The sequence below is a fragment of the Schistocerca cancellata genome, chromosome 4, assembly GCF_023864275.1.
Source record: "Schistocerca cancellata isolate TAMUIC-IGC-003103 chromosome 4, iqSchCanc2.1, whole genome shotgun sequence".
Lineage (NCBI taxonomy): Eukaryota > Metazoa > Arthropoda > Insecta > Orthoptera > Acrididae > Schistocerca > Schistocerca cancellata.
The window spans coordinates 249,565,650-249,592,484 of NC_064629.1; the positions used below are offsets into that span (position 1 = coordinate 249,565,650).

At 39.8% G+C, this 26,835-nt stretch overlaps 1 protein-coding gene across 1 annotated transcript in view; it reads left to right on the plus strand.

Moving 5' to 3' along the window:
* LOC126184063 (KICSTOR complex protein SZT2-like) overlaps positions 1-22,479 on the plus strand; it is a 513,866-nt gene extending 491,387 nt beyond the window's left edge. The window contains exons 41-42 of the mRNA XM_049926423.1: positions 10,601-10,876; positions 20,879-22,479. Coding sequence (XP_049782380.1) covers positions 10,601-10,876; positions 20,879-21,019 — 417 coding nt within the window. The 3' untranslated portion in view covers positions 21,020-22,479. The remainder of the gene's footprint in view (positions 1-10,600; positions 10,877-20,878) is intronic.
* Positions 22,480-26,835: the final 4,356 nt, after the last annotated feature.

The following is a 26,835-nucleotide window of genomic DNA, read 5'->3' on the forward strand; positions in this document are numbered from 1 at the left end:
TGGAAACATCCCCCAGACTGTGGCTAAGCCATGCCTCTACAATATACTTTCTTCTAGGTGTGTTAGTTCTGCAAGGTTTGCAGGAGAGCTGTGAAATTTGGAAGGTAGGAGACAAGAAACTGGCAGAAGTAAAGCTATGAGGACAGGTCATGAGTCATGCTTGGGTAGATCAGTTGGTAGAGTAGTTGCCACGAAGAGAAAAGCTCCGGAGTTCGAGTCTCAGTCTGGCACACAGTTTTAATCTGCCAGGAAGTTTCATATCAGTGCACACACTGCTGCAGGGCAAAAATTTCATTCTGGACTTTATTTGATTATAATACCAAATCATTGTCCAGGCAGAGGTGGGTATTAGACTAGATAAGAAATAATGGTCCACCAAAAGAGATGTATCATGTTATAAAACCTTCCAAACTTCACAGAAGCTCTCTTGCGAACCTTGCAGAATAATCGTTCCTTGAAGAAAGGCTATTGCGGAGACATGGCTTAGCCACAGCCTGGGGGATGTTTCCACTCGAACTCAAAATTTTATTCTGGAAACATCCGCCAGGGGGCTCGGAGAATTTAGCATTGTTGTTGTTGTTGTTGTTGTTGTGGTCTTCAATCCAGAGACTGGTTTGCTGCAGCTCTCCATGCTTCTCTATCCTGTGCGAGTTTCTTCATCTCCAAGTAACTACTGCAGTCTACATCCTTCTGGATCTGCTTAGTGTATTCATCTCTTGGTCTCCCTCTACAATTTTTACCCTCCATGCTTCCCTCCAATACTAAACTGGTGGTCCCTTAATGCCTCGGAATGTGTCCTACCAACCGATTCCTTCTTTTACTCAGATTGTGCCACAAATTCCTCTTCTCCCCAATTCTGTCCAGTACCTACTCATTATTAACCTGATCTATCCATCTAATCTTCAGCATTCTTCTGTAGCACCACATTTCGAAAACTTCTACTCTCTTCTTGTCTACACTATTTATCGTCCATGTTTGACTTCCATGCATGGCTACACTCCATACAAATACTTTGAGAAAAGACTTTCTGGCACTTAAATCTATACTTGATGTTAACAAATTTCTCTTCTACAGAAACGTTTTCCTTGCCTTAGCCAGACTATATTTTATATCCTCTCTACTTTGACCATAATCAGCTATTTTGCCCCCCAAATAGCAAAAATCATCTACTTCTTTAAGTGTCTCATTTCCTAATGTAATTCCCTCAGCATCACCTGATTTAATCCAACTACATTACATTATCCTTGTTCTGCTTTTTCTGATGTTCATCTTATATTCTCCTTTCAAGACACAGTCCATTCCATTCAACTGCTCTTCCAGGTCCTTTGCTGTCTCTGACAGAATTATAATGTCATCGGCAAACCTCAAAGTTTTTATTTCTTCTCCATGGATTTTAATTCCTACTCAAAATTTTTCTTTTGTTTCCTTTACTGCTTGCTCAATATACTGATTGAATAATATCGGGGGTAGGCTACAACCCTGTCTTACGCCCTTCTCAACCACTGCTTTCCTTTCATGCCCCTTGACTCTTATAACTGCCATCTGGTTTCTGTACAGGTTGTGAATAGCCTTTCACTCCCTGTCTCTTACCACTGCCACCTTCAGAATTTGAAACAGAGTATTCCAGTCAACATTGTCAAAAGATTTCTCCAAGTCCACAAATGCTAGAAACGTAGGTTTGTCTTTCCTTGATCTATCTTCTGAGGTATGTTGTAGGGTCAGTATTGCCTCGCTAGTTGTAACATTTCTACGGAATCCAAATTGATTTTCCCTGAGGTCAGCTTCTACCAGTTTTTCCATTCGTCTGTAAAGAATTCTTGTTAGTATTTTGCAATCAAGACGTATTAAAACGATAGTTCGGTAATTGTCACACCTGTCGACACCCGTGTTCTTTGGGATTGGAATTACTATATTCTTCTTGAAGTCTGAAGGTAGTTCTCCTGTCTCGTACATCTTGCCCACCAGATGATAGTTTTTTTTGTCACGGCTGGCCCTCCCAAGGATATCAGTAGTTCTAATGGAATGTTGTCTATTCCCAGGGCCTTTTTTTGACTTTGGTCTTTCAGTGCTCTGTCAAATTCTTTACACAGTATCACATCTCCCATTTCATCTTCATCTGTGCCCTCTTCCATTTCCATTGCATTACTCTCAAGTACATCGCCCTTGTATAGACCCTCAATATACTCCTTCCACCTTTCCACTTTCCCTTCTTTGCTTAGGACTGGTTTTCCATCTGAGCTCTTGATATTCATACAGGTGGTTCTCTTTTCTCCAATCGTCTCTTTAATTTTCCTGTAAGCAGTATCTATCTTACCCCTACTGATATGTGCCTCAACATCCTTACATTTGTCCTCTAGCCATCCCTGCTTAGCCATTTTGCACTTCCTGTCGATCTCATTTTTGAGACATTTGTATTCCTTTTTGCCTGCTCCATTTACTACGTTTTTATATTTTCTACTTTCATCAGTTAAATGCAATATCTCATTTGTTACCCAAGGATTTCTACTAGCCCTTGTCTTGTGACCTACTTGATCCTGTGCTGCCTTCACTATTTCATCTCTCAAAGCTATCCCTTCTTCTTCTACCATATTTCTTTCCCCTGTATTTGTCAATTGCTCCCTAATGCTCTCTCTGAAATTCTCTACAGCGTCTGGTTCTTTCAGTTTATCCAGTTCCCATCTCCTTAAATTCCTACCTTATTGCAGTTTATTCAGTTTTAATCTACAGTTCATAACCAATAAATTGTGGCCAGAGTCCCCATCTGCCCCTGGAAAGGTCTTACAATTTAAAACCTGGTTCCTAAATCTTTGTCGTACCATTATATAATCTGTCTGAAATTTTCCAGTGCCTCCAGGCCTCTTCCACTCATATGACCTCCTTTCTTGATTCTTAAACCAAGTGTCAGCTATGATTAAGTTATGCCCTGTGCAAAATTCTACCAGGCGGCTGCCTCTTTCATTCCTTATCCCCAGTCCATATTCACCTACTACTTTTCCTTCTCTTCCTTTCCCTACTATTGAATTCCAGTCCCCCATGACTATTAAATTTTCATCTCCCTTAACTATCTGAATAATTTCTTTTATTGCATCATACATTTCTTCAATCTCTTTATCATCTATGGAGATAGTTGGCATAAGAACTTGTACTAGTGTGGTAGGTGTGGGCTTCATGTCTATCTTGGATACAATAATGAGTTCACTATGCTGTTTATAGTAGCTTATCTGTGCTCCTATTTTTTATTCATTATCAAATCTACTCCTGCATTATCCCTCTTTGGGTTTGTATTTATAACCCTGTATTCACCTGACCAGAAGTCTTGTTTCTCCTGCCACCAAACTTCACTAATTCCCACTATATCTAACTTTAACATATCCATTTCCCTGTTTTTTATATTTTCGAACCTACCTGCCCAATTAACGGATCTGACATTCCATGCTCTGTTTCATAGAGTGCCAGTTTTCTTTCTCCTGATAATGACATCATTCTGAGTAGTCCCTGTCCAGAGATCCAAATGGGGGACTATTTTGCCTCCAGAATATTGTACCCAAGAGGATGCCATCATCATTTAACCATACAGTAAAGCTGATGTTACAAGGCCAGATCAGTCAATGATCCAGACTGTTGCCCCTGCAACTACTAAAAAGGCTGCTGCTCTTCTTCAGGAACCACACATTTGTCTGGCCTCTCAAAAGATACCCCTCCATTGTGGTTGCACCTATGGTACGGCTATCTGTAGTGCTGAGGCATGCAAGCCACCCCACCAGTGACAAGGTCCATGTTTCATGGGGGGAATTTAGCATCACAGGAAGGATAAAAATGCCAAAAGTGAATGATGGCTGTTCAAATCACTGCTATACATGTACAGACAAACAAATTATTACAATTTCAGAAATGCTGAATGATTTATTCAAGAGAAAGAGCTTCACAAATTGAGTGAATCAATAATGTGTTTGTCCACCTCTGGCTGTTAAGCAAGCAGTTATTTGGCTTGGCATTGACTGAATTGTGTTATGTCCTTTAGAGGGATACTGTGGCAATTTCTGTCCAAGGGTTTGTTAGGGAATTCTGAGCTGGATGGAATGCCTAGCTCATAATGCTTCAAACGTTCTCACTTGGGGAGAGATCTGACAGCCTTAAAATGAGAAGATAATATGGTTATTGCATGCCTGCCTGTTAAAGTTAATTGTATGGAAAAAATTCCTCAGTAGCTCCTCCAGGGGAGCTATTTATACATTTCTTTTGTGGCTACGTAAGTCCTTAATATTATCCCATTTGGATTATTTATGTGTTGCATACATATCCACAGTGCCATTGGTATTAAACTTGCTCAATCCTGTAGTTCTTCAGGCTTCCCTGCCGATCTGTTGACATTTTGAAAAAATGGGACGTCTGCCAGATGTTCACGTCATTCTTGCATTCGATGGTGTAACTCACTGTCTTCTTCAGGTGCTATCCGAGAATGATTCTTGGGAAGATCGAGTCCAGTATTTATACCTGCAAGGTGCTGGGCACTCCCTAGTTTGTCCACGCTGCCATCAGGTGTTCCCTCCTCGCCCGTGCCCGCTAGATGCCGGTTCCATGGGCCTCTCCGGTCGCTGGTGTTCCCACTGCCGTCCACACCCAGTTCGGCTGCTCTCTGGGGTTGCAGTCATCTCAGTAGTGTCTGGTGTTCTGTATCCTGGCTGTTTCCTTTGTCTCCACTTCTGTTTCTTGCTGGGCGATTTATAACTGGTCCACTCCGTGTTGAGTGTTTCGTTCGCGGTCCACGCCCATCAGGCCTGACTCCCATGGTCCCCTCTGGTCATTGGTGTTCCGAATGCCACCTGCACCTGGTGTGGCTGTCCTCTGGGGTTGTGGTCATCATCAGAGGTCTGTCAAAACTGGTCTGTAATGCTGGTGTTCTGTCTCATTTTGTTTCCTCGGTTTCCACTTCTGTCTCTTGCTGGGCACTCTGTAAACAGTCTGCGCCACGTCGAGTGTTCTGTCTCTGGTCCACACGTGCCAGGTGCAGGTCCAGTGGTTGCCTCTGATCTTTGGTGTACCGACCAACGTCTGCCCTGACTTGGATGTCCTCTGGGTTCATGGTTGTGATCTCAGGAGTGTCAGGACAAATCTGTAGTGTCTGGTGCTCTGTCTCGTAGCTGTTTTCTCAGTACCCACTCCTGCTTCTTCTGAAATCTCCATGTGTTTTGCATTGAGTTTTCAGAAGTTCAAGAGCCAGATCCCAGGCCATGCTGAGCTGCTATCCGTTGTCACGGCTGATTAGATTCTCCGTGATCTTGATCTTGATGGACTCTTTTGTAACACTGTCCCAATATCTAAGGGCCTGTGTGACAATCATGGTGTCATTGTAGTTCATCAAGTGACCGAGCTCTAGACAGTGTTCTGCTGTTGCGGATTTGGTTGCCTGTCTGAGTCTGATGCGCCTCTGATGTTCTTTATACCTGATGTCCTCAGTCCTGCTGGTCTGGCCGATGTATGACATCCCACACTCACATGGTATGTTGTAAATGCCTGGCTTCCGTAATCCCAGGTCATCCTTTACATTACCCAACATTGTCCAAATCTTAGTGAGTGGGAAAATTATGCTCTTGATGTCATGTTTCATGAGAATTCTGCTTATCTTAGCAGAGATTGATCCAGCATATGACAAGTATGCCACCCTCTTTGCCTCTTCTGATTCTTCTTCTAGATTCTGTGGTTCACTGGCAGGTCAGAGTGCCTTCTGGATGACTCTAGACGAGAATCCATTTTAGCTGAACATCGACTGTAAGTGTTCTATTGCCATCACCAAACTGTTGGTGTCTGACAGAGTACGTGCTCTGTGGACTAGCTAAATCCAATTCACTACAGTTGTATGAGGCTGACAACTGGCACCTTTCATACAAATCCCATTGACAGCCTTCTAGCAGAAGCAGGCATGCTGCTGCTGCAAGTCTGGCATCAGCAACTTCTTGTTAATTATGCATAATAATTCAATCATCACCTAGCTATCCATACCACCCAGTTCTGTTCAGCAGTCAGGAGCCTAGTATTAAGGAATGAACTTCAGCTTCCCCAGTCCAATTTCATGCACAGATCGCCTCAAGGGGCTCCTCCTTGGTATGTAAATCTCCCAAAGCTACACCTTAACCTGTGTTGTCAACCTAAAGGGAACACAAACCCTAATATCTACTGATGACTATTTCTTTTGATCCTATGTGAGTAGCTGTACTCTGAAACAATCCACTCTACAACTAATGGTAGAGTTTGAGTTTGGTATGTGTTTGTGTCTACTGTTGTTCAAGAACTATTGTCTCTGCCAAATGCATATATTGTGTTCACTGTTGAGATGAAAGCCATAACATGAGCCTTGCAACACCTGGGAACCCAAGACATCAAAGGGTTCCTATTCTGCTGCAACTCATTGAGCTGTTTTCAAGCTGTTAAAAAGTGCTGTCCAAAGAATACATTAGTTTCAAGTGGTCAGAATCTGCTATCTGAACTGCAAAACACTACCATCATGTTCATTTGGATGTGAAGCCTTGCTGGTATACCAGGAAATGAGCTTACTGACCAATTGGCCAAGGGTGTGACTGCAAGTGAATTACTAGAAATGGGAATACCTGGTACTTACCAATGATACCAACACAGGAACCTAATGATCCTGAAAGCTTGGGATATGGAGTGGCAAGCTATCAATACCCACAACCAATTAAGAATGATTAAGGAAACCACTTGTGGATGGAGGACTTCCTACCAGGCTTCATAGAAAGTCTGTGTCACTTGACACAAACTGCAGTTTAACCATTCTAGCCTCACATAGTTCAATTTTAGATGTAACTAACACTAGTATTTTTCCTACGGAATTCTTTATTTTAAGTCATTAAGTATGATAGATGTAGAGAGAAAACTTCTTGCCACAAAAGGGGCCCCATTGAACCTTCAGCTGGGTCCTCCCCAGCACCGACATCCTCTAACACTGTCCCATCCTTCATTCCAGTGACTGCTTCACGTCCTGTGCCATATGGATCCTTCCCACCAACATCAGCTTTTCTGAATTGTGCAGGTGGGAACTTTCCCTGCTATACATCCTATGTTCCCGTAACCCTCCTGGCCTCAACCTTCGTTAGTCACTGTCCTCACTCATTCAGCGCCTTCCCTATTCCCATTCCCAGCACTACACGGCCAGCATTCCCCCATCACACCCAGTCTTTTTATTTCTCTCCTTTTCCACTACTTCCCTCCCCACCTCTCCCCTGTCCTCTGTCTAACCTGCAGCACTTCACTGACTGCCACCCTCACCATACTATCCCTCCCCCTCCCCGCCCTTGGTGTTGCTGCTCGCAGTGTGGTTTCAGTTGCCTGAGACTGCAGTTGTGTGCAAGTTGTGTTTGTGTGTGTGTGTGTGTGTGTGTGTGTGTGTGTGTGTGTGTGTGTGTGTGTGTCGTCTGTTGTTGACAAAGGCCTTAACAGCTGAAAGCTTTACTTGTGAGTCATTTTGTTGTGCCTATCTGCGACTCAGCATCTCCACTATATGGTGAGTAGCAACTTTCCTTTTCGTAATATTGTTCCATTCAATCCTGGATTTTCCATTGTTTGATTTACTTATCATTTTGTTATATGGATTACCTCTCTTTTAGCCTCTACAAATTAAGTGTTTCCAAAATATCTGCACATTCCTCCCCAGCTTGTTATTGCTTTAGTCAAATAATGGATTACATTAGTGTTATAGAAAAAGGATTTGACAGTAAAAAAGATTTTCTTTACCCTCATTCTCGGCATAATCATTAACATCAGAGTTTATCTAAGGTGGAGAGAATTGTAATCTAGTAGTCTAGTCCCTATCAAACCACAATCCTCACCACCACGTCCTCACCTATTACTCATTGTAAAACTGAGTCCATTGTGCCATTGTGTATTCAAGGGTAAATATTCCAATTTTTATATCCTGAAAGCAACAGAAGACATGCCAGACTCATTAAATAGGAGAAATGGTACCATATGTCAGAAACATATAAAACATCCAACAGCAGTTGAACTGATAGCAACCTTAATTTCAGTAAGATGTGACTCAGATGGTATTGTTGAATATGAATATAAGAGAATTGCAAGCAAAGGAATATCATGAACAGAGTTGACAGCAGTTTAAAGCAAGAAACCTTGCATCTCTCCTAATGTGTTTGAACACTATGGTTTATTTCAAGACTGAATAGACTGTATCATGAACATTATGCAGTACCACTAAAGCAACAATATGAATGTTGTAAAGCTAACCTAGGGGCAGCATTTACATGAAAGGTCAGTGTCAATATATGCTGTCTGCCAATGTATTAGATGGGTACTGAAGCAAAAGATTCAAAAAGAGGCAGTATCTGTGGCATGTGCAACATCTCAGTTGTATTAGGCTTGATCAGGTAGGCTCAGCTCTGCCCTTAGCCAACACGTGTGGCTCATGGGAATGAGTTGCTTCTTAATTCATAAACTCCTTACACTCCCAATTAGATGGAGCAATAATGAGTGGATCCACTCATGAGAGATTACCAAATAGCAGTATGACTGTGAGTCTTCCTAAGAATGTAATCTCTGTTACGAGAAAAGAGGAAGTTTGCAAGATATTGCAGGTGCCCTAAAATCTCTCATGTGGTTGTGAAATTGAATGCTTTTGGTAGAACCAGCTTCTTATTGAGTGTAACATATCTGTAATACTATATTACTTGTAGAAGTTCCAGCAGTGGGAGAAATGCAAAACACTTTCAGATATAGAAAGGACATTATCTTATGGAAAATTGTAATGACAATGTATAGGAACTAAGAGAAGATTGAGAAAGGGTAGGCATAGCAGATATGTAAAAATTATGAAAAAAATTAATGGTGAATGCAAGAAAACTGCTGCATTCATGCTGGCAGTCAGTTCTCCAGCATTACCTAGACATAAAACAGCAGTGTTTGTCCTCCTTAATATGAAACCTCATGGTCCAAACCAAATGTGTGGTTTCAAGTGGGAGCATGGTAGACATACCATATTTCCTGTGAGGAACAAGTACATGAAACGTTTTGGACAACCATCCAGCTTAAGTTGAGACTGTACAACTTTTGTAGACAAAAACATTAATGTCAGGAAATTTAAGTTTAAAATTGATATAATTATCTGAATTGAAGAAAACATATGAAATTAAGAAACAGCACTCATTTATATCATTTGTCAATGGCCAAATTAACGTATTGATAAAAGCATGTCCCTATGTGCACTTTAGCTACTGAGACTAGTGTGATCACTTACACCTGTATGTGAATTTTCAATGATAGTCTTATGGTGAGTCACAAATGTAGCTGACTATGTGGAAAAAATTGAATTCATGAAGTATTACTCTAATCTTGACAACATTAAGGCAAACTAACTACATCTCTTTCCGTGGGTGCTGCCAATTTTCCTTCAGCTCCCACAGAATAAAATTTCCTTTGTTAAATCAGGAACGTCCTCCTAAATGGTTTTCCTCAAAAGAATGAGCTATACTACTGTATTATTGTAGGGTAATGTTGTTCCCTGTTCCAGTAAATATTAATGCCAAATTTTACAATACTAGTAACAGCCTCATGAAGCACCCTTCCTGAATCAGGTCACATTTTGCTGCTCTTTATCCAACATCAACAGTATCTAAACAGGATTTAAGAGTTTGTGGCAAAAATTGTTAGAACATATAATAGTTCTTATTAGTTTTAACCACATTTTTCAGTCATTTAATTTACCTCAATAGTATCTCATATTCCTGAGCCTCCTTTAATGGAACCTCTCATGATGACCACATTCCATAGACTTACCTGGACATACACAGTCATGTTTCGCATGTTAGCACACAGCTTCAGGCTTTTTTGGAAGGTGCACCAGCCTCACATTAAATCCACCTGATGGATTCATGACAAGAGCTGGTGTGCCAACCAGCCAGGATTTGGTTTTTTGACAATTTCCCACATCTGACTAAATGAATACTGGGATTTTACCCATGTCGACCTCAGTTACACAATTCTCAAACATTTACAAAACGTTCACACAATTTCGTATGGTTAACATTGGATGCAGGCAGATGGGATACACAAATTCCGTCTGGGGAGTGGGGGGTGACATGAAGGGCATTCAGTCACCCTGTAAAAATAACATTGCCATATCCAGATTAACATGCCGACTATATGTAGACACGGGATAAGGCTAGGAAAACAAGGGGTCTCAACAAAAACTTGTGGACTACTTTCTTATATTTAATTACCATTCATCATAATGAAGCATCTGAAGGCATTTTTCCTATCTTATACAAAACTTGTTTCAGAATACCTTAATACAAGTGCTGTCAACATATCTTTTAATACCTTAATATAAAGCCCATGCATACATTTATCCCTGCCTCCCCTCCCCCCCCCCCTCCCCCCCTGCCCCCTTTGCTTTGAATGAACACCTTAAAGATCCTGTTACAACCGACACAATTTGTTTCAGAGAAGCTCAGATTTCCTGTTTGTAAGTTATTTCTGTCTTTGATGAATGCTTTAAGGAAAATTGATTTCTTGTGTAAATACAAATGATACTCTGTACTTTCATGATTGTGACATCAATTTATTTTGTTTTCAGACAAGTAATTCGGACCTAACATATAGTGAGTTCTGTGAATTATGTGAATTGGCTGTTACTGAACCACTTAGTCATCTCGACCCTCGTCTTGGTCCACTGTTATGTCAGCCCATAACATGGTATGAAAACTTAGCAAGAACCCTGCTGTACAAGTATTCTGAACATAGCCGCCATTTTGAAGCACCAGATGGAAGCACACAACATATTGTGATCCTGCACCCACGATATCTTGAAGCATTTATGATGCTTTCCATTGACTTCCTAACCTCGAGAGGTGTAAGTCTCAATTACATAACTATAGCTCTAAGGTAGTCTGTCTACTGTTAAATTAGATGCTTTTTGAGTGTTTACATTAGTGTTTATCTTCTTTGTAGATAAAACTAAATAAATTGTTGTATAGATCACAACATTAATTGGGAAGACATAGTTTTGGCATTTAATTAGACTTCAGATATAACTAACAGAGATTTTATATAATTTGTACAGAACAGATAGTTTCCCAGAAAGCATAAGAGTACAACCAGTTTAGTTCAGTAGCATTTTAAAAGGGATTTCATTAATTATCTTTATTAGATTGGAGAGCTGACCAAATCATAGAAGGCAATAAATTGTGTATCTCAATAATGGTAAATAATGAAGGTGTATTCACATGTGATCAGATCAGCTAAATAATGAAGCTGTATTCGCATGTGATCAGATCAGGTCCACAGACATACATGAGTGTCATCATGATATGTAGTTTTCAAGAGAATAGGTTGTGGTTTTGGAGGAGGAAGTAAAAAAAGAAGAGAAAAATTGGGTAAATGAAGTGGCACTTAGGCACTTTGTCACACTAACAGCAAAGCACAAAGAACGTTGCCAGTTAATAAATGGGGAGTGAATGCATAGGCTGTAGCACCCATGTTTCAAGTGTTAGCCTGCTGTGCTGTGAACATTACTTTGGTTTATGTTCGTGGCATTGCTAACCACTACTTCAGTAATCTTTGTTAGCACACTTAATAGTAATATAATCACCTTTGTTTACAGTTCCAGGACTGACACCTATAACTCCTGTCTATCTTTTCAGTTTCAATCTTACAGTCATGGCTATGCACCTTCAGTTGTAAAACATATAGTGTAACAATTTGTTTTGTCACTGCTGCTATACAGAGTTGAGAATTAGGTATTTATCAGTCTTATGGTCTTTGTCATCAATGTATTCATTCCTCTTCGTTGTCTCTCTTTGCCTGGGAGAAATAAAGGAACACAGAGGTGACAGTCACTTATACTTTACAAATTGGCTTTATTGTACATGTGCAACACTGAGCAGTGGGAAACCATATGAGATCGTGCACTACTAGAACATTTGTCCACTCTCCTTGGAAGATTAGTCACTTGTAGTACTAACTGTTATGGAGATAAAAGGCTTGACATGCATATTTCTTTAAAGGAGAAGGAAATAGTTGTTAATGCAGAACTACCTTTAATGTTATGTTGGATACCATAATTGTGAAGCTAAAGTGCCATGTTCGATGGTTTTCTTATTGTAATTTGTATGCTAAGAAAATGGAATCCTTAGCTTCACTGATGCTTAAAGATCTATCAAAATATATGTCATTTTTAATCAAGGTTGGCATAATAAAATATTGGGAAATGTAACATTAATGTATAAGCCCACTTCCATCAATGTGCATCTATTTTTGATTCCAAATTAAGTTGTATGGTATGACACCTACACTTTTACTCATACAATAGAAGTACAATACCTTCAGAAAGTACTTAGCATACAAGAAACACACACACACACACACACACACACACACACACACTGCTTAATTTCTAAAATTTCAGGTGCTGGAATGCACTTCTTCAGGCTTAAAAGAGAAAAAATTGTCTAGTAAACATGGGCTCTAACATGCATTTCTTAAGAGCTATAAGCACATGTTCAGTAGAAGAGATGTGTTTCACAATAGAAAAGATGAACAAATGCTCATAGTTCTTCAGGTATGTATTTTAATGTAGGCTGTTTGAACTTCTAAAATTTGCTTCTACACTCCTGGAAATTGAAATAAGAACACCGTGAATTCATTGTCCCAGGAAGGGGAAACTTTATTGCCACATTCCTGGGGTCAGATACATCACATGATCACACTGACAGAACCACAGGCACATAGACACAGGCAACAGAGCATGCACAATGTCGGCACTACTACAGTGTATATCCACCTTTCGCAGCAATGCAGGCTGCTATTCTCCCATGGAGACGATCGTAGAGATGCTGGATGTAGTCCTGTGGAACGGCTTGCCATGCCATTTCCACCTGGCGCCTCAGTTGGACCAGCGTTCGTGCTGGACGTGCAGACCGCATGAGACGACGCTTCATCCAGTCCCAAACATGCTCAATGGGGGACAGATCTGGAGATCTTGCTGGCCAGGGTAGTTGACTTACACCTTCTAGAGCACGTTGGGTGGCACGGGATACATGCGGACGTGCATTGTCCTGTTGGAACAGCAAGTTCCCTTGCCGGTCTAGGAATGGTAGAACGATGGGTTCGATGATGGTTTGGATGTACCGTGCACTATTCAGTGTCCCCTCGACGATCACCAGTGGTGTACGGCCAGTGTAGGAGATCGCTCCCCACACAATGATGCCGGGTGTTCGCCCTGTGTGCCTCGGTCGTATGCAGTCCTGATTGTGGCGCTCACCTGCATGGCGCCAAACATGCATACGACCATCATTGGCACCAAGGCAGAAGCGACTCTCATCGCTGAAGACGACATGTCTCCATTCGTCCCTCCATTCACGCCTGTCGCGACACCACTGGAGGTGGGCTGCACGATGTTGGGGCGTGAGCGGGAGATGGCCTAACGGTGTGTGGGACCGTAGCCCAGCTTCATGGAGACGGTTGCGAATGGTCCTCGCTGATACCCCAGGAGCAACAGTGTCCCTAATTTGCTGGGAAGTGGCGGTGCGGTCCCCTACGGCACTGCGTAGGATCCTACGGTCTTGGCGTGCATCCGTGCGTCGCTGCGGTCCGGTCCCAGGTCAACGGGCACGTGCACCTTCCGTCGACCACTGGCGACAACATCGATGTACTGTGGAGACCTCACGCCCCACGTGTTGAGCAATTCGGCGTCCACCCGGCCTCCCGCATGCCCACTATACGCCCTCGCTCAAAGTCCGTCAACTGCACATACGGTTCATGTCCACGCTGTCGCGGCATGCTACCAGTGTTAAAGACTGCGATGGAGCTCCGTATGCCACGGCAAACTGGCTGACACTGACAGCGGCGGTGCACAAATGCTGCGCAGCTAGCGCCATTCGATGGCCAACACCGCGGTTCCTGGTGTGTCCGCTGTGCCGTGCTTGTGATCATTGCTTGTACAGCCCTCTCGCAGTGTCCGGAGCAAGTATGGTGGGTCTGACACACCGGTGTCAATGTGTTCTTTTTTCCATTTCCAGGAGTGTATTTCATCAGTTTGATTTTTGTTGAAGGGTCTCTTAGTTGTTCTCATGCTTTTGATGTATCTTTCCTCACCTTCAAGAAGTTTTTGTGATTTTTGGAGGTTTTCTTGCTATTCCATTTTATCCAAGTCTGTCTTTGCTTTTCAATTGCTTCATTACAATCTCTGTTCCACCATGGGTGTTTATATTTTTTATTGGTCAGTATAGTTTCAGTGACTGATTGTACCATGGCTTCTTTAATTCTGTTCCAGTCTGTTTTATTTGGTTTGCTGTGTAGAGTTTCTATAAATTTGTTGTTGACATCTTTCAGTTTACTTATATCAAATTTTGGAGGTTTGTTTTTTCTTGAAATATTGGAAAGGTTCTTTCGGCTATCTGGGATGATATTCATTTTTACCAAAGACAAGTAATGATCAGAATTAATGTTGACATTCCTCAAAACTTTAACATTGAAAATTTCCCTGGTGGATTTTTTAGAAATAGCTACATGGTACAGCTGGAATTCTCCAAACATTGCATTAGGGTGTTTCCAAGTTTTGGCTTTTCGAGGTAGATGCTTGAAAGCTGTGGATTTTAAAAGATCACAGTTCTTACAAATATCAGTTAGTCACTCACCATTTTTATTTGTTCTTTTATGTGGAGGGTAGTCACCAACAATTTGTTTATACTTTTTTTATCTACCAATTTGTGCATTAAAATCGCCCATCAAAATTATGGAATGGTGTTTTTGAACTTTGTCAATTGTTTCTTCAAGTTTTTCCCAAATTTTGTCGACTGATTCTGATTCTTTTTTGTTTGATTCATATGTGGCAGCATGGAAATTTACTATCATATAAGCCTTATTCATAGATTTGAAAGACAGTGTTGACATTCTTCCACAACTTGAAGAGAAATCTAAGACTGAATTGATCATTTTCTTGTTGACAATAAAGCAAGTGCCTAGATGTGGTATATTTTTTGTGACTCTTTTACCAGGTTTTCCTTTGTATATTCTAAAGCCTTCTGATTCAAAACAACATTCATCTGTGAATCTGGTCTCCTGTACAGCTGATATCATTACATTTTTTCTCTTAGTATGTCTAGCAATTTTCCAACTTGAAGAAGAGAGTTTATATTTATGGTTGCCAAGAAAGTCTTAGGTTTCTTATGACATGATGATGTAGACTCCCCAAAATCCACAGGTCTACTTGTCCCATGAACGGGAGTGGATTGGTTGCCACCCGGGGTGGTTATCCTCAAGGATAATGGGGTTGTGACTAATGGGGTATTGAGCCCCACAGTGTGTGAAATTCAGCCGCCCATTCTGGGTCAGACGCTGTTTGCAGCCGCTCATTCTGAGACAGACACTGCAGTTTACTAGTTTTGGTCCCCATATCTGAGAGACATTCCCCTATCCGCCACCCGGGGAGGCGTCCGATGGGGGACTAGTAAACCCCACACATCATGTGTTTAGTGATGGTGGTTCCTCCCCCCTTTCTGCCATTGAGGTGTCACTAATCATCCTCTTCCGCCATCCAGGCCGTTGACCATCCCAGATGAGAAGTATAGGTTGGGAAATGAAAGACCCCTAGCACTCGAAACCTAATAGCATCAGGGTCAGAAAGAAATAAGAGGTGGCCGAGGATGGCCAGATAGGAAAGACAAAAGTGTGGAGCCTGGAATAAGTAAGTGGAAGCAATGCCAGGACTCAGCTCGGGGCGCCGTGGTCACCAGCCATGTGTGTGAGTCCCTGGGGGAATGTATTTTAAGTAAGTTAAGAAAGTAAATATAATATAATCTTAAAGCCCATATTTACTAGAATTTCCTGGCATATTTCTGGATATTGACCGTTCTTCCTGGGACACCATGTGTAGAATCTGATAATGATCCCATTGGGCTCTTTCAGAATGCCTCAGACAGTAAAATCTACATCAGTCATCATTCTAGAGGTGCAATAATTAATCTGGGGCAGTACTCCTGGATCTTGCTGTGTAGGGAAACATTTGAAACCAGAGTTCAGCATTTCTGCTTTTGCTTTGCTACATCCGTGTGTGTGTGTGTGTGTGTGTACACTAACTTTGGTTCCAGTGACAGCTTTTGCATATGACCAGAATTCCTTTGGAATTTGTGAAAGATGTTTCTGCTATGGCAGTTGTTGAAGACTTCATGCATTGACCTTTTGACAGTTAAACATGTTTCCTTTAGCATCCCTCTGTCTGGAGCCCTGTGCTTTGTTTTACACCAATGGTATCTTTTATAACACAAGCTTTATTATCTCTGCTCCTTATTTTGCATGACTGAGATTTTTCTAACCTTCCTGTTAAACAACAGTTCTAAAAATAATTGCAAAAATGTAATGGAAGGAATTACTCACATAAATCTTCAAGGGAAAATCCCAACGAAACTGGTATCTGAATTCGAGGTGAAAAAACAAACTTCCTGGCCAACATAAAAAAATAACCAAATTATATAGAAACACAAATAGGTGAAAAGAGAAAATGTTAGTAAAATTAAATATCTTGAAGTAACTATTTCCTTATCCTTTAAAAAAATGTGCATGTCAAGCCTTGTACCTCCCTAACAGTTAGTACTATAAGTGACCAATCTTCCAAGGAGAGTGGACAGAATAGATTAGAAAGGTCTGTAGTAGATGTAAGAATTAATATAATGGAAAAACAATGTTATTTAACTGAAGACATTTCTGAAAGAAGTGCATCTCTTAAAAATATGAAACTAAAAAGACTACCACAGTGGTATTTTGGAATGCTTGTATGCACATAAGTGCTTAACATTCACCTACAAGCTGGATATCTAGAAGTACTTTAGAGACTGATTATTAGAAAAATAATGGATGCAACACAAACAAAGGCAAGTTGGAAAATGGGAAACAGTGAAGAGATCTACCAAAATATATACATCTCTCTCTCTCTCTCTCTCTCTCTCTCTCTCTCTCTCTGTGTGTGTGTGTGTGTGTGTGTGTGTGTGTGTGTGTGTCCCTCCCTCTCTCCCATTCTCCCTCCCCCTTTCCCTCTCCTTCTCTCCAACCCCCTCCTTCCCTTGCTCCCCCACTTCTAAATCAAAAAGGATGGCCTGATCATGTATTTCCAGAAAAAGAAATTGATCACAGAAACAGGAAAATAACAGGAGTGAAACAGCATCAAACAATCAAAAATGACAAACTAGAAACGCTTTTAGAGCTAAGATCCTCAATTAAAAGAACAGGTGGAGCATTGACAGAAAAAATACCATATTTAATGGGTGAAGGAGTATTGCTAAAAAGCAAACAATGAAAATAGAGGAACTGGAGTTGTCAGGTGAATCCAGATTGCCAGCTGGTGCAGAACTAAATAGACGGGTGCTGCTACTTCATTATCATTTGGCTCATTGTGAGAACAGGAGTTTGACATCTGGAATTCAAAGAAACAAGTTTGTTTTGGGAACTGTAATACTTTATAGTGTTAATTCATAAGACAGATTGGTGCATAAATACGTAGCTTCAGGAGACACAGCTATGGTATGGCCAGTAGAATTACATAAAAACACACAACAGTCCTCATAGTTTTCAGATTCATGGGTTCCTTTTACAGGGAGGAAACTGGTATTAGTTAAGGGAGACTGGAAAGGAGAACCAGCTCACTCATGCATTTGACAAGGACCTGGAGAAATGGCTCTGAGCACTATGGGACTTAACATCTGAGGTCATCAGTGGACCTGGAGACCTGGAAACCGATTGTTATGAGTATTTTACTTTCATGACATACAAAATGAGTGCTTGTAAGCAGTTTGTGATTTGAGAGACCATATATGAAAACTGTGTGTGGGTGGGGGGTCAGAAACAGTCTGAAAAGCTTTTAATAATCTTTCTGGGTAGATTGTATTGAGAAGTAATTTTTAAGACAAAACTTCGATGCATTGCACTGTTTCCAATTTCATTAGCATTGGAGGTAACCAGTCAGGCTGTTGCCCATGCAAAAACAAGCAGCCTGCCAGGAATGGAGGTGCCAAATATGTTGAAAGTGTTCATTTAGTTGTAAATTTATGTGGGAAGAGGAGTAATGGGATGATGACAGGTGGGTTTGACACACATATTTCCCACAGCAGAGAATGTTGTGATATTTGTATCACTCTTTTGTTCCATTTGAGGAAACCAAATGAAGACTGCATTTGGCAACACTATCTCTGGCAGGCTGCTTGAATTTTGCACACGACTCCTTGATTGACTAACTTCAATTCTAAATAACTCTGAAGCAGCGCAAGATACCAAATTTTTTTTCCTAGCAATACTTTCATGGCACAACCTCCCCTGCAACACCCTTACAAGTTTTTCAGATTGTTTCTGACAATCCCCTTTACATGTGGTGCAATAAAGTGCATCTTGCATAATAGAGTTGACGGCCTACTGTGGTTTTTTTAAAACAGTTCCATCATTCAGAAAAGAAGGAATATGTGTTCATCCATTCACACATCGATTCATCATGTTCCGTAGATCCCATAAAGAAGGACAACCTTCAGAAATGTGGAATGAGTCAAAAGTATATATTAACATCAGACAAAGACACCACAGAAACAAGTGCATATCTAAAAAAACAGTACTAAAACACTGTACTAGAGTGTCAGAGTAAGAGGTAAAAGACAGTACATTAGTAAGCGCAATATCTGTTTCAATTCCCAGAACATAAAAGGGAGGAATAGAGTGAAAAGAGTAAAAAATGATTTTGAGACAAGAAGTGGAAAGAATAATATAAATAAAGGTGATAAAAAGAGAAAGAAAAAAGGAGAAACATGTATATGGAAGGATAATTGAAAATTATAAAAATAAATAAGATAAAATTTTAGCAATCACTAATAGAGGAAAGATGGATCTCTCTCTCTCTCTCTCTCTCTCTCTCTCTCTGTGTGTGTGTGTGTGTGTGTGATGGGGAGGTGACACATTTGCACTCTGTTTTAAACAAAAGCAAGTTTTTCACGCATCTCAAAGTTTATTGCATCACATTTCCTAAACTATGTGTTGCACAGTGATATAAATTTGGAGGTGATATATGTAAATACTGCCTGCAAAATATGTTGTGAATAGAGTTAGTAGTAAAAAGTAATAAACTGAAATGCCATGCCTGATGTTGAAGTTTTGCTGTATACCATAGATTTCATGCTTCTAAATAGCTATGACATCAAGTTTCCTGAACAATGGGCTGTACACTGACATAATTTTGTAAGTTTATTAAGTGGTATATGTGGATACTGTCTACACTCAGTGTTTTGAATAGAGTCTGTAGTAACAAAGTAATAAATTAAAATGCCATACGTGATGCGGAAGTTTTACTCCATGAACAGCAAAAGTGTAGTAAGCAATAAACATTTTTCCTGTCATCATTTTTAAGGGGGTGTCTGTGATAAAAAGTTTTGTGAAAGTTTGAAATAATGTTTAAAGGTTATTGGAAGTCGCTAGTTGCTGTCATTCTCAAATACAGGTATTTGCACACTGTCAGCTATACTGCCTCAAGACAAACATGCAGTTTCTAACTGTAATACGTGTCTTATTGTGCAAAACTTTTAACATTAGAGTATACACCTCAATGAGTAGATTATGACAGCATTTTAAATGTTTGAGTTTGGTCAGTAACTATTCAAAACATTGAAAATAAAATTTTTGTTGCTTCTGGAAGCCATTAGATAGGCAGCCTGGATCAGGTACTAGGATCTGGATTATGGGTTCTGGGATAGTTGCTTAGTAATATAGATAGGTCCAAGAGGGCCATGGGCACTTAGGTTTGTTGAGTCATGCTGAAGAGCATGTTCAGCAATTGAGTACTTTACATCCCAGAGCCGATAGTTCATCCATGCTCATTCAGGTATCCTTCATTTTGGTGGTGCTTATCCACATGTAAAGAGATGTGCAGTGAATGCATTTGTAGAAATAATTTGTGATTATAATCTACATGATAATATCTACAACAGTGAGTGTGGACTGTCAGTTATAAAAGTATTGTGCACACAGTTAAAGATAAGTGTAAGAAAATGAAACAGAAGGAATAATAGCATACATAATTTCTCTTACTCTTTCATCTTACCTTCCCAAAAATGATCGTCACACAAAAGAAGCAAGAAAGACTTTGTGCTTCAGGCATTGTGCAGTTCGACAATTGAGAAACTTCCTGGCATATTAAATCTGTGTTGAACCCATACCCTTGCCTCCCACTCGCAATGCTTTTACTGACTGAGATAACTGCCCACATTTTGTTTATGGCCCCAGTTCCACCCACCCCCACCCCCACCCCACCATCCCTCAGAAAGAAGGAGTTGCTTAATTGAAGCTGAGCGATACATTGATGTTTAGTCTGTAAGGACATTGTCCAAGGGATTCAAGGAACAGAGTTTCAAGTTGTGGCACACCACACAGTCTTGATATGCCAGGATGTTTCACATGAGCAAATGCTCTGCATGAGAATGAATAAATCATTATAGGAATAACTTCTAGTCTAGGCTAGGCTACCTAGCACAATATCCTTTCTCCCAGAAAGGCTGGCCAAGCAGGGTATTTGAAGAGTTTTTTGTGGAGTTTGCAAAGTAGGACAAAGGTTCTGGTATAATGGAAGATGAATCGTGAGTGACTTCAAGATAGCTGGTAAAATTACTGCCAGTGAAAGGCAAGAGCTCAAGTTTGAAGTACAATGTGGTACACAGATTTTCACACCACCATGACAGATTCATTGTAGAACCCAACAACTACTGTGTTTTTCACATTCACACACTATCTGTGACCTGAATACTTTTATATTTTTTGCAGTAACTTTTAATACTGTAGTCTGTATTTTGATTAATTTTGACTAATGAGCATTGCCTCTTTTTTTTTTCAGAATCTGTGCATAGTGTATCGGAAACCACAAGAAGGGGGACATGCTGCAAATCAGTTGGAATTTTGTCAAGATGACATCAGGTCATTAGTTGAAGGATTTGTGAATGCTTGCTGCTTCCGTCTTTGGATTGGATTATTATAGAATGTGTTGCAGATGATAAAGGCAGCATGGCATTACACTTTTAAGAATGTTGTTCACTGTTAATAATTGCTGTTTAGTTTTTTTAATGCCATGACATTTTGTATGAAATGATATATTTTGATATTGAAAATGGCATGCAACTTTATTTTTAATGTTGTACATAAAATCATATTTTTGCTAGCGCTATGTTTATAAAAAGTAATAACTCATTAAAAGAGCTATTATTGGGAATAGCTATCAGAAATTATATTTTAAATGTGCTAGTTACCACTAAGTTCAGTGTTTCAAGTTTTCTACCATACACAGGTCTGCATACAACATTTTTGCTATGCTGCAAAAAGCATGAAAGGAAGCAGGAAATGGGTATTGTTTGTTTCTGTGCTAGAGGGTACACAAAATAAATTTAGACATACCAACCAAAATTTCATCCTCAATAAACAAAATGTATTGTATACAGACTTCGTAACCCATTAACTTAGTGCTAATGCAAAGAAATGAAGGCAAATGAATTTGTTCTGAGGTGTGTAGAATATTAAAGTCAGTGTAAGAGGGAAAGGGGGAACTGCTGTAATAATCCCACAGACACTGCCAAAAACTATGAATTTTGTTGATAATATGGTTGAAATTTATTTCTTTAGTATTATTTTTTGACAATTTTTATGGAATTTGTTCATGTTATTGTGCCTTATTTCTCAGTTGCTGCACAGAAATGAAGGCAAATTAATTAGTTGTAAAATTTGTATGTAATGAAAGTCAGTGCAGGAGAAGATATATATTTTCAAAAATGTATAATTTTTGTCAACAGTTTTGGTCTGCTAATATTTTGTTCCTTTTAAAACAATTTTTTGTGGATTTTTAATTGTTATTGCACTTTATCTAGCATTAATTCTCCTTCTTTGTTTTTAAAAGTTTCTCAGTCATGGCCATTTGGGCTTGACAGTGTTGTAGATGTGACTATTATTTCACAAAGAGATTGTACTGATATATTTTATGTTTTATTACTATATACTGAGAGAGAGAATTTGTGTCTTCATTCGTAATTTAACTACAGAAATGTCTGCTTTCGACAAGAAAGATAACATTCATACAGACTGTTGGCTCAAGTTTTAATTTAATGTAGGTACATGTTAATTGCACTGATTAATAGAGAAAGTTTGTAAACAAGGATGTATACATTTCTCACTGAAAAAAGCACAATTTGAAATTTAAGATCAACAAGATCTTGGGTGTACATGATATTGCCTATAGAATAGACATACATAATTATGTGAAGGTGGCAATTCAATGGAGCTGCTCTTTAACTAAACAAGCAATGTGCCAAGCTAGAGAATAAGGAAAAAAAAAATAGAGAGATGGTAGTTTCATTTCTGCTGCAAATGCCAAAGGTAATTGTCTGTCTTTTTTGGTTGTTATTACTATTATCATTATTGTTATTTCAGAGATTTTATTTTATGTTACTAGTTTTTGATGTTATTATACATGAAATAGACATTTTTATATCCTTATAGTGAATTAAACTTATACATGAAGAGACAAGTCTCTTTGTTAGTAACAGCACGTTTATAAATATTTTGTATGGACATCCATCCATCTCATACGAGGTGGGGGATGGTGGGTTTAAGGTAAATGAGAGGTATAGCGCAATGATGGAAAAACAGTTCTAGAAGTGTATGAGAATTCTGTAACGAATGAAAACTCTGCACTCCAGATTCCAGTGTGACTGGAAGGGAGGGGGGGTTAGAGTAGGCAAGTGCCTGCTCTTTGCTCTTTGAAGCCCCCTCCCCCCACCTTTGCAGATGCCTATGACTGTATCCATTTTCTGTGGATTTTTGACAAGCAGCATTTAACAATTTTGCCTCTGCTTGATGTGCTTTGTGTCCATTTCATTTACAATAATACTACATATAAGCTACAGTCTTTATGTTGGTGTTTTTGTTCATAATATTTATTGTAATGCACAAAATTGTATGCCTATCTCTGTTCAATCTTACTGCTGTTATTTAATGCTTCTAAAAGTGGTGATACTTTTTTTCCACTTTCTACTCAGGAATTCAAAACTACGTTTCTTACTAATGTTTTATCATTATTGTTTATTGTTATACTGAACAACCCATGTAATAACTACCCTGATGGATTGCACAAAAAGGTTGTTTCCTTTTTGACATTCCTTAAACAAAAGGAGGACTGATAATCTCTGCATAAATTATCTCCTCCTGCATCCAGATTGTGCAGGAAATTGTTCACTCTAGTAAATTATTTTATATGAACACAGTATGATATTGTTATAGCTGAAATTAAGTGCTCATCTGATATGTGGAGACTTCTCAGTCCATGAATAGATTTATTAAGTGGATGTGATACTTGTACTTTATGTACTCTTCACTGTGTACTGTAAGGCTTACAAAGTACAGATGTAGCATAAAAAAACCAGTTGTAAATGACAACTGTTAACTGAAAACCATGTAGATTCATTGAGCAGTAGAGTGCTTGTTTTTATAAGTTTATCTTAATTTTATTTTTTTATTTTCAGATACTGTAAAGTACACTAATTTAATATGACTGTTACTATGTAATTTCATTAATTTTATAAGCCAGTGTGATGATTTTATTTTGAGAATGGTTATTTATGAACTCCAGTAACTGCAAATTAAGTGGAGTCTATACAGCTCTCTGCTGCCAACCAGAGACAAAGTGGTGATTGTTGCAGCTGCACTTTCAGCTACATTCCTTGTATATTCTACAGTTTACAATTGCATACATAGCTTATAATTGTGGTAGCCCTCTCTCTCTCTCTCTCTCTCTCTCTCTCTCTCTCTCTCTCTCTTTCTCTGTGTGTGTGTGTGTGTGTGTGTGTGTGTGTGTGTGTGTCCAGGGGCGCATGGTGTTTCTAGAATTTCTGTGAAGTTTTTCTGACAATACACAGAATGGATACCTATTAAAGAGAAATTTGATCTCAACTGTAAATATGTTGTTATTGTTTGTGCACTGTAAAATCTCCATTAATAAAGAAGTTCAGTGAGAAAAATAATGTGATAGTGAGATGATACAGTGTGGGGAACTATGTGTAAATGTAGGATATCTCCAGTGCTTTCAGTTACTGTAATAAAATATACATATTGAAGTACAAACTTGAAAGCTGTTTTTCTTCTATTGTAATTGATATTATTTTTATTATGTGGATATTCAATGGCTAAATCTAAGAACATTGAACCTGAAATGAATTACCCATTCATTTAGTAAGCCAGTTAGGACCCTCAGCTGTTGCCTGTTCACATCCTCACAGTGGCAAGTTGTGTACTTAGCTTTTTAGTTCAATTCTTAAATTTCATGCATGTTTTTCTATTTAAGTGGTTTAATCTCATGTTTTTAACTGTAAGTGTAAATACAGGCAGCAGTTTTCTTTACTTCTGAATGGCCAGCTATATAGCTTATTAAGGCATCACTGTCCATTGACAACATGTTGGGAATGTAGCAAGTTGCATATCTAGGTTTCTGTGTGCTTTTATAGTTTACTTCTTCAGTTATTCTTGCTAGGATGGGTAGGATGTGTGCATGCTGTTTGCAGATGCAGAAGCAGCTGGCCACAGTTCATGAACAGTTGAATGCACTTTTAGCTACACTCAGCTGCCTTCAGGTTGCTGCCTCATGATGTAGTGGTGGTGGTGGAGAACCTGGCATGTTGGATGGGACACCTCAGATGTTGCTAGTTTCACCTGCGGGCTCTGCTACTGAGGCACCTCTTAATGTACATGTTGTAGTGGATCCACCCTCAAAGCAGTATGAGTAGTCGATGATAATGAGTTCGCATTGCATGAGGCGAAGGGCCAACATGGAAGCTGATCGTCTGGCCTCCCCTGTTTGCTCTGTGAGCTAGCAGGTGGCTATTCCTTCAGCAGGGTCCAAACAGGCACACATATGCAGAGATTGACTAGTATCAGGACCTCCAGCAGTAGATGATGTATGGAACTTGGCTGAAAAGAAAGCCAACGTGCACTCAGTATGTCTGCTGGGGGGCCTCATCCAAGAAGTTGAGATGTTGTTGCCTGTGACTATTGAGCATGCAGAGTGCAGTTGTCTGCAAGTCGTGGCTCACTTTGGTGCCAGTGACACCTGTCCCATGTGTTCTGAGGCCACGTCCTCGGTTCATACAGATGGCTGGCGGAGGTGGTGAAGGCTGCTGACCTCACATGCAGGGTGCAAGCAGAGCTCGCAAAATGCAGCATTGTTCCCAGAGCTGATTGGGGTCCTTCAGTTTGGGACCTAGTGGGCATCTCATCAAAAGGCTTCATCAACTTCATACATCTTGGCTGCAGATTTCTGGACCTGCATTATCGACTGGGTAATTGAAGGGCTCTCGTTGATAGGTCAGAGGTGCACTACACAAGGAAAGCAGCTACTCGGATAGCGGGACACTTGTGGAGTGCACATTGGGGTTTTGTAGACTAGGTGATAGTTTGAGGTACTCTGATGAACACTTGCCAGTTGATATCCAGGTAGCAAAATCACACTGTGTTCAGTGTGAAGACACTTTGACTGTCAAAATTTTATCAGTAAATTGTCGAAGCATTTGTAACAGATTTCCCAAATCAACTGCCCCCCCCCCCCCCCCCTTAAAGTTCTCATGGTCACTTTATCCTTGGGAAGTGTACTGTTTGTAGCATGTAAATACCCATATCATGCAATGCTAGTTGGAGTTGACTTTAACCTACTCAGTATTGACTTGGATATCTATGGATTCATTGCAGGCGGTACAGACAGTCTTTCAAATTCCCTTTACCACATTTTCTGAAAACTGTCTTGAGTAGCTATCTCAGCAGCACACATCCAGTGGAAATATCTTAGACCTTGTAGCTATAAACAGGCTGGACCTTATTGATGACAGCAGTATAAACATGAGAATTAGTATCATGATGTTATTATAGCAGCTATGGCTATGACAGTTAATAAATCAGTCAAAGAAGGCTAGGAGAGTGTTTCTGCTAGTAAGAGCAGACAAGCAGTTGTTAGCATCTCACTTAGACAATGAACTGACAGTTTCAGTATGATGGACATAAAGGACTTATGGGCAAAGTTTCAGAGCATAAATTGTGCTCTGGACATGTATGTGCCTAGTAAGTGGATTAAGGATGGAAAAGATCCAGCATGGTTTAACAGCTAAATTTGGGATATGCTGAGGAAGCGAAGACTGTTGCACTCTTTATTCAAAAGAGAATGTGAAAATGATAACAGTCAAAGGTTAGTAGAGACTCATGCGACTGTGAAAAGCTCTATCCATGAAGCATACAACAACTGAACAACTGCCACCGTCATAACTTAGCAAAAGATCTGGCTGAGAACCTGGAAAAATTCTGGTTCTATGTAAAATCGCTAAGTGGGTCGAAGGCTTCCAACTAGTTGGTCGTTGATTTACCTGGCATGGCAATAGAAGATAGCAAAAGGAAAGCTAAAATTTTAAATTTTGCATTTAAAAAATTGTTCACACAGTGGAATCATACAAACATACCATCATTTCACCATCATACAGAGTTCTCTGTGGATGATATAGTAATAAACATCCATGGCATAGAGAAACAATTGAAAGCGTTGGGAAAAAAATAATAATTTGCCAGGTCTGGATGGAATCCCAGTTCAGTTTTGCAAAGAGTACTGTATGGCATTGGCCCCTTACTTAGCTTTCAATTACCACAAAAACCTCACCCAGCCCAAAGTCCCAAGTGACTGGAAAAAAAGTGCAGGTGACATTTGTATAGAAGAAAGGTAAAAGAATAGATCTGCCAAATTGCAGACCAATATCCTTAATACCAGTTTGCTGCAGA